At 32.9% G+C, this 18,198-nt stretch overlaps 1 protein-coding gene across 6 annotated transcripts in view; it reads left to right on the top strand.

Moving 5' to 3' along the window:
- LOC105232772 (protein bric-a-brac 2) overlaps positions 1–18,198 on the top strand; it is a 77,061-nt gene that overhangs the window by 48,199 nt on the left and 10,664 nt on the right. Inside the window, exon 3 of one of the 6 annotated variants that reach the window (XM_049459321.1) lies at positions 3,453–3,516. The exons of the other annotated variants lie outside the window; for them this stretch is intronic. Coding sequence (XP_049315278.1) covers positions 3,453–3,512 — 60 coding nt within the window. The 3' untranslated portion in view covers positions 3,513–3,516. Of the gene's footprint in view, positions 1–3,452; positions 3,517–18,198 lie in introns of those variants that run through there. 6 annotated transcript variants of the gene reach the window in all.

Below are 18,198 nucleotides of genomic sequence, written 5' to 3'. Positions count from 1 at the left end.
TGTAAGAGATTTTTGTCTTACTTATAATGACAAAGTTAGTTAAACTGAATACGAAATGAATGCAAATTATATATAGGAAAAGCTGTAATATTTTTTAATTTGAAATAAATTGCAACAATAACAACTCCCTTTTAAGATGTAACAACAGTTTCAGAAGAGTTCTGTAGTCTAGCTGAGATAAGTTTATATTTTAATTTTTTCTTTTAATTTTCATGTCATATGTTGACAATTCAGCACGCTGGCCGCACATAATACTACATTTAGCCAGCAAATATTGCTCCATTTAACAGACTAGTGCTATTGAAATGAAAAAAAATAAAAACAAAAATTACGCTATAAAAATGTTTAAATTAAATGGCAGCACAGCCGCGCTAAGGTGGCAAATGTGTGCTCATGTGTTTTGGTTGTTGTTGTTGTTGGTTTTACTTTTTTTGTGTTAACAATTTCATTAACTTTTCGTCTGCACACGCGTCTCGCTTTTTTGCACTTCATTATATTTATTTATTTATTTAAGATTTAGCTTTGAAGTTGTTTTTGTTCAGTGGGTTGCCCAGCCGGTACACATGTGTGTATGTAAATCGCACAAACCCACACACACGCGGGAATATATGTACGTGTGCGCATAATTGTTTATTTTTGAATTAAAAACTCGGAATTTTGTTTATTTAAATGCTTAAAAAGTATTGAAATGGCAATTAAATAATTTAAAAAGTAAATATACGTAAACATATATGAATATTTGTATGTACATATCGTCACCTGAAATGCAAAATAACGTATCATCAAAAAATTCAAAATTGAGTGTCTTATTGATTACGCTTCACTACTTCGAATTACATACATAATATTACATAAGTTCAACATTTTCAGGTTCTGCACTCAGATATAAACCAGTTGTAACCAATATTAAAATTTTTTTCACTCATGCTCCATTTTATTTCGTGTTTCATTCATGCCACTGTAAATTTCCGAAAATGTTGTTACGTTATTTTGCATTTCAGGTGACGATATATATTGCTCTCGAGTGTTCAAAAATATTATTTTCAAATAATAAATAAAAATAAAATTTAATTCAATGAAATTTATTTAATTTCACCAAAACACGTGTCGACAGTTAATTTTTTTTAACTATTTGTCTCGTTTATTGAAATTTATTTTTTATTAGAAGGTCATATGTGTGCTTAAGAAATAAAAAAATGGTATGAATAAATTAATAAACAGCTTTCAAAATTTGTTTTTAATTTTAAATATTTCAAAAAAAAAATTAAAAAATTAAAAAAAAAAAAATTTCCTTGGGTATATGTGGCGTATTCAAAATTTTTGTCCTTGGAATATTTAAATTTTTAATACTATCAATAAAAAATATTGTTTTGACCTTTAAACATAATAAAAAATTGAAAGGTTTTTTATTTATTAAAAATATTTTTAAATTAATTTTAATAATAATTATTTTGCCAGCTTTGAAGAATTATTTTCTGTAGTCGTGTGTGTTTATTGAAATCCTTCACACCATTTTCTCTGCCACCAGCAGCGCCAAACGACAGGTGCGAATACATACATACATACGTACGCATGTTAATTGCGTTTAAACTTTTATTTGTAAATGTAAATAATTTATTTACTTTAAATACTTAGTTATTAATACATTTTAGTTTTAATTTTTCTTTTGGTCAATATTATTTTCGTGAGATTTTGTTTGCTTGCTAACTATGAAGGTATGCTGCTGGAGTAGTTTATTTTGACTTCAAATTATTGAGAATATTTAAAAGGCAAATAAAAAAGAGAAGCAAAAAAAAAAACGTTTGGATTGGCTGCAGCGAAGCTATAATGCCATTTACAGGTGCATTTTTATAAGATAAAAGATTATAAAAAGATCTTCATCTTTATTTTCTTCGGAGAGTTTGTACGGCAACTATAAGCTATAGTATTTCGATCGGAACAATATACTCGGAGAACGCAGCCTTGGCAGCCTGGATAGTGACCTGCGCCGAACATTGTGAAGCTGTCTTGTAAAATAAAAAAGTTTTCTTTACAAGGATTTGAGGTTGTCCGCCCAGTTCCTTTGGGTATATGCTATAGTAGTCCGATATCGGCGGTTCCGACATACATATGAGCAGCTCTTTCAAGAGAAAAGCACATGTGCAAATTTTCTAACCAGTTAATGTAAATACAGGCGAACCACGCTTTCGACGTTTCCTTTTGGAAGCTATAAGCTTTAATAAAGACTTAATTTGTCCTATTTAGGGTATACAAATTATAATAATAATTTTTGGATACCTTAAAAGAAATATAAAATTCGGACGGTAGATCGGAACTCTATGTATCTCTATCTATGTATTTATGTTTATATAAATTGCAACTCTTTCATTTTAGGCATGAGATATTGTTTATACCTACATTTTTTTCTATATATTGACATACATACATATGTATACGGCACCCACTCTACCCCCACAAGACCAGCAGTTACCTGTAATAACGCTAATAATACCGTCATACAAATTCAAGCTTGCATGTAATCAGTTTATTGTGCGTATTAACATACAAATCTACATATTCATATGCTTATACACATATATACGTATGTATGTCTGTATTTGTATGTATAATACACTGTATTCATATAATTAAATTTCCCTCATTGCGCCCTTTGCATTGCCTAAATGTGGGCTGAATTAATTTTGTGTTGCTTTACTCAAGGTTTTGCACATGAAATTAAACGAAAATACACAGAGTTTTATGTTTAATTTATTTGTGATTTTGTTGCTGCTGTTGTGTACTTTTCAGGCAATCTTTTTCCATTTCTTAAATTGGCATATTCAATTATTTGTATTATTATTGTTTATTTTTGATATTATGAATAATTTCCTGCCTTGAAGTAGCGGTGGCAATGACGCAAGCGTGTTCACTTTATTTCTTTTTATTTAAATTACGCAAATAACAACTTTTTAATGGCATTTGAGAAATGGCAAGAAATAATACAGTTACATTTGTGCATACCTACATATACATACATACACAAACATACAATGTATGTACAAGTTTGGGGAAGTGAATTCGCCTGCCCAATCGAAACTATACAAATGTATAACTGAGTGATTTTATGCGTACATACATACATATGTACATACATACATATAAATATTTAAATATGCAGAATTTATTTTAGTTTTAATTAGATTTATCTGCATATTTGCACATCGCAGCGCCAAGTCCCATTTGTTAGATGACTTCATACATTACATAAGGTCACAATGGTCATAACGTCGGCCTAAGTGCGGCCGCCTGCCCATTCCAACCAATCAACTTTACATTATTTGTATAAAAATGTTTAGGTTCCTAACCTTATTTTATGTTTAACATGAAATGTCTGTGTTTACTCACAAATAATGTATTACCACAGATATGACGATTATCTAATTATTATTTTCTCTGTTTTGTTCTCTTTCCAGGTGAGTCTTTTAAAAGTTCGCTATGTGTCCATACGTATATGCCTAGTGCTGTCATATTAATTAAGTAAGTATTTAAATAATCAACACCTGTATATTGACGCACAATTATTTGGCATAAATAATTGCTCTTTTATACAAAAACAAAAAAAAAGTTATGAACACGTGAATTTAAACATACATACATATGTATAGTGTGAACTATTTGAGCACTATTAATACGTCAGATGCGCACCAAATTGAACTTTACGAATATGTTCAGTTGGTCTAAATAAGTATGATTGACGCATCGGAATTTGCTTGACGGCAAGCGTGACGCTCGCTTCTAAGACAATACATTATTTCCTAGAAATCTTGTGCTTACGTTACTTGTACTTTTACCTAACCAGCAGTGAAAGTGAAAACTGATAAACATCAAACCGAAACTGCTTTGTTGGATTTGGAAAAAAATATAATTAATTTTTATATAGCAATATAGTAATCACTAATTATTATTAATTAAGGATTGATCTTCATTACAACAGACCAGAGCTTTCTTGTCAACAGTTTACTTTTTATAGCAACGGAAAAATCGTCCTGTTGAACTCAACACAATAAAGTGTTTTATTTTAACGCCATTTGCTTACGCTAAGCCTTTCGTTTTTTGCCAGTTGCCAGCTGGATTCACAACTAACCCAAATTTTTGCAAATCTCAGATAGCTAATTTTTATGACACGCTTCAGTGCTGCTCAAGTGTTCACCATTTAAATATTTATTTTCATCAATTTATATGTGTACTAAAATCCCTAAAAAAACCGGAAATACTATTTATTTCGGCTCCAGTGAAGCTATAATACTCTTCATCGGCATTTAAAATAACCCAGAAGAGGGTATACAAAGATCTTTATCTAAATTTGCTTCGATCAGTTTATATGGCAGCTATATGCTATAGTGATCTCAACAATATCTTTGGAGTGTGCGCCGTTATCGTGGACATATCTTGTAAAATAAAAATATAGGCTTTGATTTTGATGGATCATTTTGTATGACAGCTACATACGTGCTGTTAAATTAATTTAATATTTTTTATTTTATTTTATTTAACTTATTATAATTAAATTTAATTTAATTGAATTTAGTTTTTTTATTAATTAAATTAAATTTATTTAATTTCCAATTTAATATTTCTTTATTTCTGTGCACCTGAATTTATATCTTAGTTATTTTTCCTTTCCCTTGCAATCTACTCAACCTTTCGCCTCTGCCAAGCACACTGTTTATCGCTTTATGTCCCCCCACCCTCGTCTGTTGCATTCATTTACCATACTCTTGAATAATTTATGTCCACTAGATGAAAAATAAAGGAATAACTAGTGAAAACGAGCCAAGAAGAGATATACTATGCTTTCAGCAATATATGCAGATGCATAAATATGTATGTTTCCCGTTATGTATTTAACTGCTTTTGTATAAACATAAACTTTTAGAATAAAAAATATTTAATGAATTACTGTTTGCACAGACTTTTTTGTGCTAGAATCCACAAGTGAATAGCGAAAGCTCGTGGTAGTAGTCGTCTAACTTATTTGAACTGCGATTGCAAAATGCATACATACACATATATGCACACATCGAGGCACACATTTCATGAATTCTTTTCAGTGAGCCCATACGTTGCAATTTCGTGAGGCGCTTCGACGTTCTGAGCTCTACACATACCTACATTTAGGCGCGAAGGCCTATGAATAAGGCAATATAAATACTCCTTTATACATACATATGTCAGTGTATAACACATATGTATGTATGCGTATATTGCAGTTATCTAACTTACAGAAGTATAAAATGGTTTACCAGTTTTTATGTAGACTAAGATCTCTGGAGCTTTCATACGAAGCTTTAGTGAACACTTTCTTGGTATGTAAGCAAGGATATAAGGTGGCCACTTGGTTTTTTTAAACCCCTCTATCTAAAAATATTGCGCAATATTTCAAAAACAGATTGAAAATAATTAGAAAATTCTGAAACAATTAATTTTGCTCCTTAAACTATGTTCAACAAAGAAGCTAAGTTTACTTGCATTTTGCAAGAACAATAAACATTTTAATGTAATATATGTAAGTATGTATATACTCAGCAATAAATGGTCAGCCATAAAAACATTTCGAACTCTACAAACTTCATACGTTCTTCAACAACTTTCACGCCGTCCAATCCTTGTAGTTCTTAGTTCTAGCAGGAATTTGCTTTGTTCGGAATAATCAGAGCTTCAAATACTCTAAATTACTGTAAATGAATGCCAATACAGGCACACAAGTCCATAGACACGAGCAGACATGTATGTAAGAATCCATTGTATTCGCAGCCAAGTTAACCACATGTCAATATGCAAATGCACTGAATATTATTACCGTTATATGTTTCATATGTATATATTCATTTTTTATTATAAGCACACACACACATACACATGCGGATTGTCATGCCTATTCATCACTCACCGTTTGATTTACAAACGACCAACAACAGCACCTTCGCTTTACCGCTAACATACCCTGTTCACCTTAAAAAATAACGAAGAAGACGAGAAAATTTCTATTCAAAAAATTTAATGGCATTTTAAATAAGAAATTACGCTCGTCTTATATAATTTATAAGGTTTAAGCCATACACCTGAGTTTTTATATAACGTACATGTGCATTTCTAGGCGTGTGTGTTTGCCTGTGTCTTCAAAGGGTGGCAATTTGAATATGTTCAGAGGTGTTTGCATATGTGTTTGTGTGTGTATAAACGAAATAGATATAAATTGCAAATATGAAAGGAAATCAGTAGAGGCAAGGTGATGAAGATTGTGTAAGATTTATGTGTGTTAGTTAGCTACATACCCCATGAGAAAGTTGATAGCATGTTTTGTAGTCTGAAGTAAGAAATAGCCGTCTTAGATTTATGGTTCGAAAGACTTTAGCTTTGCTCTACTGTTAAAAATTACTTTAAATAGCTAATTTAGAATCAGTGCAAGGTTGATTTTAATATCATATGAAAGTTTGCTTTTTGCTACTCTTTTTTAAATTATACCAGTTATGTTTAATTTAAGATTTGGCGATTCAACGACAACTTCTATTCGGTTTTGCCAGTTTATACCAGTCGTATATTCGGTTCTAAGTTTTAGCAAACCAATCATATATGTATCACATCGGTTGAAGTTGTTTACACCAGTTGCTTGTTCGATTCAATATTCCCCATTGTAACAGTGATTAGATATACACAACTTAAAATACTGTTACCTTACGTGAAATGAAATGTGCTTACAATTTACCGTTACTTCAATGGTCTTAAGTATACATTTTGGCACATATTAATTGTTGACACCATTACATATTTTAGCTAGACTCTAGATTCCAACAAAAAGAACAAAATATATATGTAATGCTCCCGAAACTTGCATAATATATTTCTCCCACTCCTTTTTAAGTATTACACCAAATTCCGGCGGGGTTTCAACAACGCACAACCAAACATTTCTTGGTTTGTGGTGACTTATGAGCTCAAACGCTGCTTAGCTGACGATTTGTGTTGCTGGTTTGTTGGTTTGTTGGCTTAGCCGTGCGAATATATTAGTGCTGCCACCGCTTTTATTTTGATTGTATTAGTGCAAAAGTAATAGAAAGTAGCATGCCACCGCTAACAACAAGCAACACAAAAGTGAAGAGTATGCAAAAAATTGATTGCCACCAGTTTACCGCTTGAAAAGCAGTGTTTCAACTTTACACATTCCCTTGCACCTTCACCCCTCTCCACTCACAACTGGCGAATTGAGCACGCGGTGGTCTACAAAAAGTATGTGGAAACGACAAACGAAAAACACAGCGAAATAGTATAATAGAGTCGAGTCGAGTAGAGTCCTACGAATGGCACACAGCGAGCATTGGGTCATTCGGGTGACTGGCTGGTTGCTGCCACCGTAACTCATGACATACTCGTATACAAGTGTTACTGTCACAGCCGATCCATGCAGTACACAGCGCTGTATTTGTAACCATGCATGTTTGCATGAGTGTGTGAGTGTATCTGTGTACAGGTAGACATGGGCGCATGCATTGCGATTGCTTCTATGCATACCTTTAGATTTTCTAAGTAACACATTCATTTAATATTTATTTCTCTCTAAATATTAAATATTATTTCGAGGGGCACCATCAGTACACATACACCGAGGTACATGCAAGCATACCCACACAGGTAGAGGCAATGACGTTGGCGCTCCACCATTGCTGTGCATACACTTTTGTTTTTGTTGGCGTTGCCGTTGTTGCCACCGCATTGTGCACCACTCTTGTCAGAACACACATACACATAAAATCGCTGAAGAGACAGCGTTGTTGCAACTTGCAAAACTATGCACTGCAACTGGGTGCTTGCAACGGCTTGCGATTGTACATAAGTTGCAAGTTGCCAGTTTTGTAGTGATATGAGAAGCATGAGGAGCACAGGTGATGTACGAGCTCGGGTAGCTTGTTGCGCGCCCCACAAGCTGCTGCCGGAGCAGTGTTGCAAGTACGCAGCTAACGGCACCAGCCGAACGTTTGTTTGTAGCCATGAAAAAATGTGGCATGTAAGTGTTTTGATACTAACTAAGTTGCTTTGCTTTACGGTCACACACACATATACACGCATGCAAACGCATAGCATATAAATATCCTCATTCGTATAAGTTCGCATGTGTGTGTTGTGGCATTTTATCTGCTCGGTCTTTTACTCATGTCCTTTAATAAGTTTTTCATTTTCATTTTGATGATTAGTGTGTATGCCTGTCTGGCCTATGCAAACTCACAACTACGTGTCCGTTTGTGTGTGTGTGCGAGTTTTGGACATTTGAAATTTATTTGCAACAACGCAATGTATATAAATATGTGGGCAAATAAATATTGCTACGCGTCAGGTAGGCTCGTTACTTTTGTACACACACGCACAGACAATGCACTGGCGCTGCAGGTAACGTATACGCCTAGTGGCGCCTTTCAAGCAATGCAGGCAGCTCTATGCACTTGCGTCTTTCTGCCATATTTTATTTTAGAATTTTTATTTCGTTTATGTTTTGTACACACTCACTCGTGTTATTGGATTTTATGGTTGCTGAGTTGATAAGTGAAATTGCTTTGAATGCCAGTTTTTCATCAAACACATTTGGCACGGAAGTGTAGTTACCTCGGTGGATTAAAATTTGTAAATATAGAATAGCGCAAGCTAAAATTTGCAACTGAGAAATATTTGAAGTTTGCAAAATTATTATCGTTATGTTTGTGTGCAGCGCTAGACAAAGTTTTGGCATCTCCAGCTAACAAGCTTCGCATATATGTAGTTATATGTTCTCTAAACTGCGTAAAATTATGGAAAATATAATCTAAGTTTGCCAAACAGTGTGAGAAATATTCTATGATTTTGATTTGTTTGATGACTATGATATTTAAAAATAATATATACATATGATCAAATATACATATTGTATTTATTATTACGAATTTGCCGATATTATACGCCAATAAAAATAAATTTTGGAAAAAATTAGTTAATAGTTTCTTCGCTGGTTCTTTATACTTTTAGACCCTGAGCAGGATATAATAAGTTTGCCACAGTCCAGCAAGAAAGATCGGAGATCCTAAAAAACACATATAACTTTATAGAAAATGATCTGGTGACGAGCTAATTGGATTTACCCATATGCGCATGCCTGTTTGTCTAAACATGCGCGTACTCTTCACTCAGTTTTTGAGTTATTTATCTGAGATTGTTTTCAGTAAACTGGCAGTTTTTCGCGGGGCCTTAGAATTAGAAAATAAGGTTGGAATCAGTAGTCACCAAAGTGTCCATCATGTAGTAAGAATTCGCCTTAGATACTAAATATTTATCAATTTTGTGGGGAAAGCCGTTATATCGTGCAATATATTATATATTAATACTACTAACACTCACAAGGGTTCTTATCTGCAATTGGCCTTATCTCATCTGTCAAGTGTGGTATGGTACTCTCTTTGTTATCTCTAGTGCACTTTACAGCTAATTTGGTATTCTAACATATTGCTATAGCCGCTATACATGCAGTTAAGTCCCAATTTATGTATGTATTCGTGTATTCGCTAAATTGGCGCATTGTGCCCATCATTTACAGTTATGTACAGCAGTCAAAACGGTGAAATCAACCGAGATTCTAGCAATATATAATTACCATTAGTAAATTACTAATTAAGATGATTAAGGATGCAGATATATTTGTGTATATTATGTGCTCACAGATGAGTTCTTGCTGTAACGGTTACAAGCAATATCTTGCGATTAATTTCTATGGACAAATAAAAATTTAAGTGAAGGTAGTATATTTTTATCAAAATTTTCAACACAATTATAATATCTAATAAAAAGTAAAAAATTTGGTCTTCATAAAAATGTCTTTTGTAACCGAATCCGAACATATGTTAACGATATAAATAAAAAAAAAAATCCTTCATAAAAGTGCTGATGGAGAGTGGCGAATCGAACAAAAAAGTAGCATTTATTAAATTTAATTATAAAATATAAAAAATGTATACAAAGCTAGCATGAAAGTGTTTCGGATATAGTTGTAGTTCGATTTAAGCACACCCAATGGATCGAAACCCACTTAAAATTGAACAAGAATGCAAATAAAGGGTAATTCTTAGATATAGGTTTGCTATTATGATTTAAATGATGATGATTATGATATTAGACAATAATTGTTTAAAATATAGATTATTATGGATATAAATTGTATGAAAGAAGCCCCAATGAAGAGCGAAAGAAGCACATTTGCTAAATTATTATTTCTGCCACCACTCTCATTAAATTTTGCAGCAATTTTGCCTGCACACAAGTCCTTATTATCCGTTCACCTTGCAACATGCAAATGCAATTGCGCTAAAATGTTAATTTTCATGCCACAAAACATACAGAAACACAAATTGCACAGGGAAGTACAAGAAATATTGAGAAAAAGAAAAAATATGCATTTTAAAATTAGCAAACTACGGTAAATGATATGTTAAATAAAAAGTGCTCGCACAACAACAACAAAACAAAAACAATTTGAATGACTTACTCAAGTTGTTGCTGTGGCAAAGCAACAAAAGAGGGGCGAACACGAGAAATTACAGCAGAATAGTATAGCCATATATGATTGTATGTGAGTTTATATATACATATAGAAATGTGCTTGTATGTGTGCGCATTTGTAACTGCTTCTGTGTTTCGCCTGCCGTTTGCTTGCAATGATGAATTTTCCTTCTTTCACCGCCATTGCCATTGCAATTGCCACAAAAATTATAAAGTTAATTTTGTTTAAGTAAAACTTTGGCATAGACATACATACATATATACATGCATGTGTGTGTTTCTATGCATTTTGCAGCGTTTTGCATGCATTCAAGTGAAATAATATAATAACATAGACAGTTCGTGCAGGTGTCTTTGTGTGTGTGTGCAGAGCATTTCCTATACATATACTTAAGTGTAATTATTTATTGCATTACAATTCCAATTCGTTGTTGTTGTTATTGCAGTTGTTTTGCTTTCGTTTCTGATTAAACCATTGGCCGCTAGCTTCCGCCCGAACCATCGCACCCAAGCGCTTGGCAGCATTTGCGGCCGGCCTGCTCACTGCTGCACTTGCCAGACGCTGATTATGGTGTTTTGCGAAAAAAATACAAAAACAAAACAAAAAAATACAGAAAAAACAACCAGCTCGGTAGAAACAATGGAAAAAATTACTTTCATCGCATGCAACTATAAAAATGTTAAGCTACATTAATTTACTACTTGTCGATGCACGTGCACACACACATCAACATACATATATATATATATATAAATATATTAATATACATAACTATGTGCGCGTGCGTGTGCTTTCTTGCAATATTATTACGATTGCAATTGCATTTGTTATTATTATATCTCTCTGCTGTTGTTGTTGCATTTTATAGTCACTGACTTGTTTTTGTTGTTTTTGCAATTTTTTAAACACCGTAATTGTCATTTGTTGCAATTAAACAGCAGTTGTAATTCCGAAACACAACAAAGTAATAAGTAATAAGGTTTGTTCGAAGAAAAACTGGAGAAAACACTAGCAATTAGCCACTAATTAAAAGGCGGCAATATTTAGTATATGATTATCTATAAATTTTTTCGATTATTTTCCTTTCTTGTGCTCTCATTTCTGCAACAGCCGTTATGTATATACAAGTATACCTGTATCTATTACAATTTTATGTGTGTGTGTTTCAGGCTTGTTGATGTCAATAAATAAATTCGATTTAAATGCAGTGCCTTAGTGTCGAGCGTTCGAAATATAATAAAACCAGTTGGCGCAGAGCCCATTCGAAAAGTTACCCCAAAGCCGCGAGCATGCTTTGAGTACGCGTACCCTGAATTGTGGAATCATTCATCGGATTGTGGTTAGAGTATTTATTTCAATCGTGTAAAGTAGCTAATGGCCAAATGCACAGTTACAAGTTGAATAAATTACATATACCGAAATAGAGTTACGATCGTGGTCCGATTTTAGCGATTTATAGCCCTAGTCTACTGCACATGATTTTACAGCAAAAAAATATAAAAGTTCAAGTGTAAACTGATCATGCTTAGATCGTCGAAGGTTCACAGAATTTTTCTCTGACAAGTACTATAGTTAGACCTCAAAAATTAAACTAAAGTCTTTGTCATATATCCAGAAATTCACAGTCCAGAACTTTTGCCGAAATAATGCCGCTGACTTTCACATTTTTTTTGAAATTTCGAAAATAATTTTTAAACCGCTTGTTTATAATCTTTATTCAATACCGGTTTTAGAAAAATATCGCTGTCTCAGTCAAGACACTTTTCAAAATTATGTTTTTCGACATTTTTGATGTTTCGAAAAAAGTTTCACTTATTTCAAATCGTTTATTTTTGAATTTTAAATCAATAAAGTTTGAAGAAATATCATTCTCATGCGGATACTTTGAGAAAAATGAAGTTTTTCAAAATTCTATTTTGGAAATTTCAGCATTAGTTTTACTTTATTCAAAACTTATGTTGAACTTTATTATACATAGAGTAAGATTTTATAACTACGATTTATATCAATCGTTTATTTTTGAATATTTGGTAATTACGGGTTACAAGAAAATACCTCTTCAACAATTAAGTTTTTCGAAAATATATTTCGAAAATTTATTTTTGAGAATTAGAATTTAATTAAATTTTTTTAATCGATTATTTATGGTTTTTTTATTATCGTGGGTTTCAAAAAATATGTCATTTTAATTGTATAAAGTAAAGACTTTTAAATTTTTTTCGAAATTATATATTATGAATTTCGAAAATAATTTAACCTTTTTCCAAAGTGTTAAAAAATAAAATTTATAACAACGCCGCATTTTCATTCTATATTAATGATTTTTTTTGATATTATAAAATAAATGCACTCCTCTCACCCGAAACAACAGCTGTTCCCATATAAGGGAAGCGGCAAATAACTTGAATAAGTTGAAGTCACATTATGAAACACGAATAGTTAAGTATGTTGCCTAATTCGTGCGCAGACATAATATGCCAAAACACGTGCAAAAGTATATGCTCTAAAGTTAACGAACCGGCTCGTAAGTTAATTTTCTTCACTTCATATACACACCTGTATGTTGTTTATGGCATTTACGACATAATAACTCTTAAATGCCATAAAAAATTGTAGCGGTTGGACTAAATATGCAGCAAGAGCATAATTTTGCGACCAAATCGACTTATTGCCAGTTAATTTGCGCAAACACACTCATACACATGCACACACGCATACGCCAATTGCGACTACTGTGCTCGCGGTGTAACTGTTTATTTTCGATCGATTTTAGGCAATAAATAGCAAGCAATTAAACACCAACTTACGCGGTTTTCGCATTTAACAGCTCCAATTAACTAGTTCGCTCTTTATGCGCGAGTATTTTCGCATGCCACACACACATGCATACATATAAACATATAATACATACATATGTATAAAGATATATAGCATGTGCTAAGGCGTTTAGCCACATATCGTTAACTTATCACATTAACAAAGCCACTTGTGCTTGGCACTTTTGGTTATCTGACAACCTGCTGATCGTTTCACTTAGCACTCGTCTTCGTGGGGTAGTCTTTAGCGCAATTTTCAACACCGATGACGTAGATGGAATTAGAGTCGACACTTTTTTCTATTTTCGATTTTCTGCTTTTGGCACAAATCATTACTCCCACATCATTTGCATACAGTTAGACACACATGCTGCCACGCATGCGCAGGTTTTTTCATATGTTATGTATTATTTGTCCATAAAAAAATGAAGTGTGCAAATATGTGGCACATATCAATTTGATCATTCAATTTAGAATGCACGCAGTGAATGGCGCACAGCTTATGGAAATTGTTGTTGAGTTCTTTTCGATATTTTATACTTTTAGCGTGACTTACTTATGCAAATTTCTTTACGTTATGCTAATTTTCGAGTTATTTCGGTAATGGCAACTTTTTATTTGCGTACTTAGAGAATGTCATAAGAATTATTTATCTAGAAAGAGTTTTTGTGTTGTTGCACGGCGAAAACTATAAACAAAAAAATATAAAAAAAATATTCTTAGAACTATTTTGAAATTTCCTAAGAACTAATAAATAAATATTTGGAAAGTTGGAAAGATCAGCAGTTAGGGCCGTACTCCTACACCATTTGTTCATAGTTTATATTTAGCGAAAGCAAACATATGGTATATATTTTAAAAGTTAACATTGTTTCTTCAGAACATTTTTTTTTAAATTTATTTATTTAATTTTGTTTGCTTTGTACCTATAACTTTTAAGTATGCTAAGCTAATTGTACTTAAGTATGGTTAGACTGTTTGCTTCCCCAGAACATTTTTATATGGAAAAAATAAAGAATAAAAACAAAATCAATAAACACTTAAAGGTAAATGAGAGCTTGAACACGTGAACTTTTTGTTAAAGCTTGGATAGAAAGTTTTCGAAATAAAGAATTTTCTACGCACATGTCACTTTTAATAAAATAAATTATTCTTTAACTAACTTGAAAAAAATATAATACATGATAAACTACAACAAAAACGCTCTATAGCCAAAACAAAAAATTGTTAGATAGCCTTTTGTACACCTTTCCCTTTTTTCAACGGTAATGGTTTTATAGTACTAGACTGCCCATCAAACCATTACAGCAACTGGATGGTGAGACGTGACTTGGTACGCTTAAAATAACTTTTGCATCTGTTGAGCCTCATTTGCCTCAAGGGCATTGTCTGAAGGTGATCATCTGGATTAAGTCTTGACATTGTTCCATTTTTTAACATAATTTTCTGTTTCGGGTGCGAGTTCTTTGACTGCGTTCGTGCTGATATAATATAAAATTTATAGAAATTCCCGTGCGCTCTACAGGGTATGGCAAAATATACCCTGTGTGGAGGAAAAATATCGGGAACGGTACGCACTGAATTTAATGTACTATGTAGGACACATCTTTTACTTACAAATATCTATTTAAATCAAAAAAAGCTGAGTTTATATTATACAGGAAACATGTCTCAGAAATATACTTGACATTTTTATATCGTTCGAATGTATTTATAAATTAGAGCAGCAAAAGTTAACTTAAGCTTTGGCATTGTTTGAAATGTTACATGCTTGCTTTGCCTAAAAAGTTGCGTCCAGTTGTGCAACTAGCAGTGTTACGTATACGCCATGTTAAACCTTCAACGATTGACTTGCATTTGTAGTGCTTTAGCTACCCGTAACTGGCGGTTATAGATAATTTTGAACGCGATGATTTGCTTACGAATTTTGATACACCAAAATACACACATCACAAAGCAGAGGTGTATGTGTATGTGAGTGTGCATACCTAAATGGATTTCGCTAAATGTCTACCCAAAATATTATAGACCAATGTCCACACAGCTACCATAACAAAGCGGCGTGACGGAGAGTTCAAGGGAAGGAAAATTACATTTTGATATCATTATGCGATTGCATACAAACATACCTGTATACAACAATATTAATACTAATGAAACAAACTTGAGCTCGAGCGGAAGGTAAACAAACACATAATGCACGCGCACATACAGAGCGGCGAAGTACCTGACATAGCGGACTAAATCAATATTATGGAAACGCGAATATGATCACCAAGTATATAGAAGTGTGTAGTAAGTAATGCATGCATGTTTGTGTGTGCATGCTATGATTAGGTGAATTTTCTGGTATATTTATGCATTTGTGGATGTGCAGATGTTATTGAAGAACGCCATCTTGTTTTTGAATGATGTGCAAGCTACCGTCTTTATAATTTTTACTACTTTTTTAGACTCCTGACATAAGTTTCAAGCCCGCACAGAGTATATGAAATTTGCCACGAAGTTCGTTGCAAACAGAAGCAAACGACGGCGACGAAGTATATATACTGTATAAAGACTCAACGTAACGAGATAAGTCGATTTAAGCACTGCCATCTGCGTCTATAGATATGCTAACTAGTCCCCGAATTTTCGAGATATTTTGGAGACGCTCTATTCTACGAGTACCCAATAAGCCTCTCCTTTGTCGGAACTGCTGATATCGCGCCACTATAGCATGTAGCTGTGATATAAACTGATCAATAAAAGTTAAGTTGTTGTATGGACATTTTTTTTATTTGACAAAATAATCTCACGAAATTTGGGTTAAATAATATATACTATATATGTATGTTTAACGTCATATTTGCTAATTGCAACTAACTTTATGCTCTTACGATTTCCAAACTGGCTAAATAAATTCTCTGCTTCAGTGATGCGCTTGTGTACCTAGGTATATATGTACTTGAATGTACGAGTACCTTTGTATATAGTATATACAAGTATATTATGTGCTAGTGTGCACAGCTGATAAAGTCAAATAACCCGAAGGAGCCCCACAAGACTTCAAATTGCTTGCATTAGTTGTCATATGACAATAACAATGCGTAATGAGATGGCCAGAGGATTAACTCTTGTGTGTGTAAGTATATGAGTGAGTGTGCTGATAATTTAAAGGATGTAAAGCGAACCAAGCAGCTTTGAAGCAAAGAATCTACTAGAAATTGAATATTTTTCTTTTAACCAAAAAAATCTTTATTGAAAAGACACATATGCATTTGCTTAAGTTCCGTAAAAATTTCGTCACGCGCTTTTTCAATAAAACAATTGTAACTTCCATCGAAGACCCACTGTATGTGCCACTTGCAACACTGTCAGTGGCCGCTGTCAAAATACTTAGATGTTTATATACGCATATTGCTCGAATATTCGCGCTCAAACGCAGTGTTTACATACACACAAAAGTACGCAGTGTTGCGTGTATTTGTTGTTGTTAGCTACTTAGTGTGCTTATGTTTTGAATTAATTACTTACTTGGGGCATGCAGCAGCGCTGTCTTAGCTGCGGCAAAACGCTGGCGAACATTCTGCCCAATATAATGTATTAATCAGATATGATTGTGGCAATAAACACAGTGGCACAAATAAATAATGGTACGTCCGTACAAATAAACAATTGTGTGCATATGTGAGATGACGCCCGGCAGATATAACAGTACAATGTGGACATTTAGCTCACTTGTACAGTGTTCATTTGATTTTGCCTTGCAAAATTTGGTAAGCGTTGAATGCTTTTCGAAATATAATAAAATACTCTCTTGCTTAAATTCTGCTTATTCTGAAGAAAGGTGATACAATTTGTTCAAATAATTGAAATATTACTATTTTTAGTTTATTTTTAGTATTTATTTTTTCGACGGAAGAACTAATTTTGTTTTATCTATATTTTTATCTAAAGTTTACGTGAAGTGCCTGAGGTACAAGTTTAGTTATATTTTAGTTTTTTTACGAAAATAATTATTTATGGTTTATTTATTATGGTTCTTTTATTGTAAAAGTTGTACTACCCGCAACTTTAGGTATTTTGATCTGAACACTGGACGCGCAGTTAACCAAAACTGAATTATATAACGACCCATTTAAAAAGGTCTCTTAATTTTAAATATCTCTAAATATATTCATTCTACATAGTATTATAGTAGGTAAAAAATAGCTTTTATTTTTTTCTTTACATACTGTGAAAAGATCGTATATAATATTTTTTTTGCTAAATCAACTCTGTCAAAAGTTATTTGAGCACAAACTCTAACCTAGAACCGTAAAAGAAAACTTCAATTTTGTTTCACAAAATAATGGGTCAAAACCATAAAGTATTTTTATTTTCATGACTTTTGTTGATTTGGTGTCAGAAATATGTACATGAATTCATAGAAAATTATTTGCGATATACTTTAATTCTAGAGACTTATAATCGATGTCAGAGGGAAAAATATGCATCTTTGCTTTCTTTCATCGCTTAATTCAAAATTTAGTTCTCAAAGCTTCGTAGCGGCAGCAACTCTTTTACATTCATATATTGTTGGCTTAAAATTTATATACTACGTAATATCATTCCAATACATATACAAATAAGGGTAATTTAAATAATAAATTACAAGTGCTTCAATGCTAGCTACATAAATTCATCTATCCTCCTCTGAGTATTTTATTTAATTAACTTTGCCGCTTGCCACAGTTTTCCATAACATATATTGATTATTCTTTCTTGAGCAGACGGCAATAACTTGCCTGGCACTGCTTCGTCTGCGACCGTAGTAAAACATGCAACAATGTGCCTTAATAGTAA

The sequence above is a fragment of the Bactrocera dorsalis genome, chromosome 5 (genome assembly GCF_023373825.1).
Source record: "Bactrocera dorsalis isolate Fly_Bdor chromosome 5, ASM2337382v1, whole genome shotgun sequence".
NCBI lineage: Eukaryota > Metazoa > Arthropoda > Insecta > Diptera > Tephritidae > Bactrocera > Bactrocera dorsalis.
Note: the sequence above shows the minus strand (reverse complement) of the source record. Positions and strands in the feature narration are given on the sequence as shown.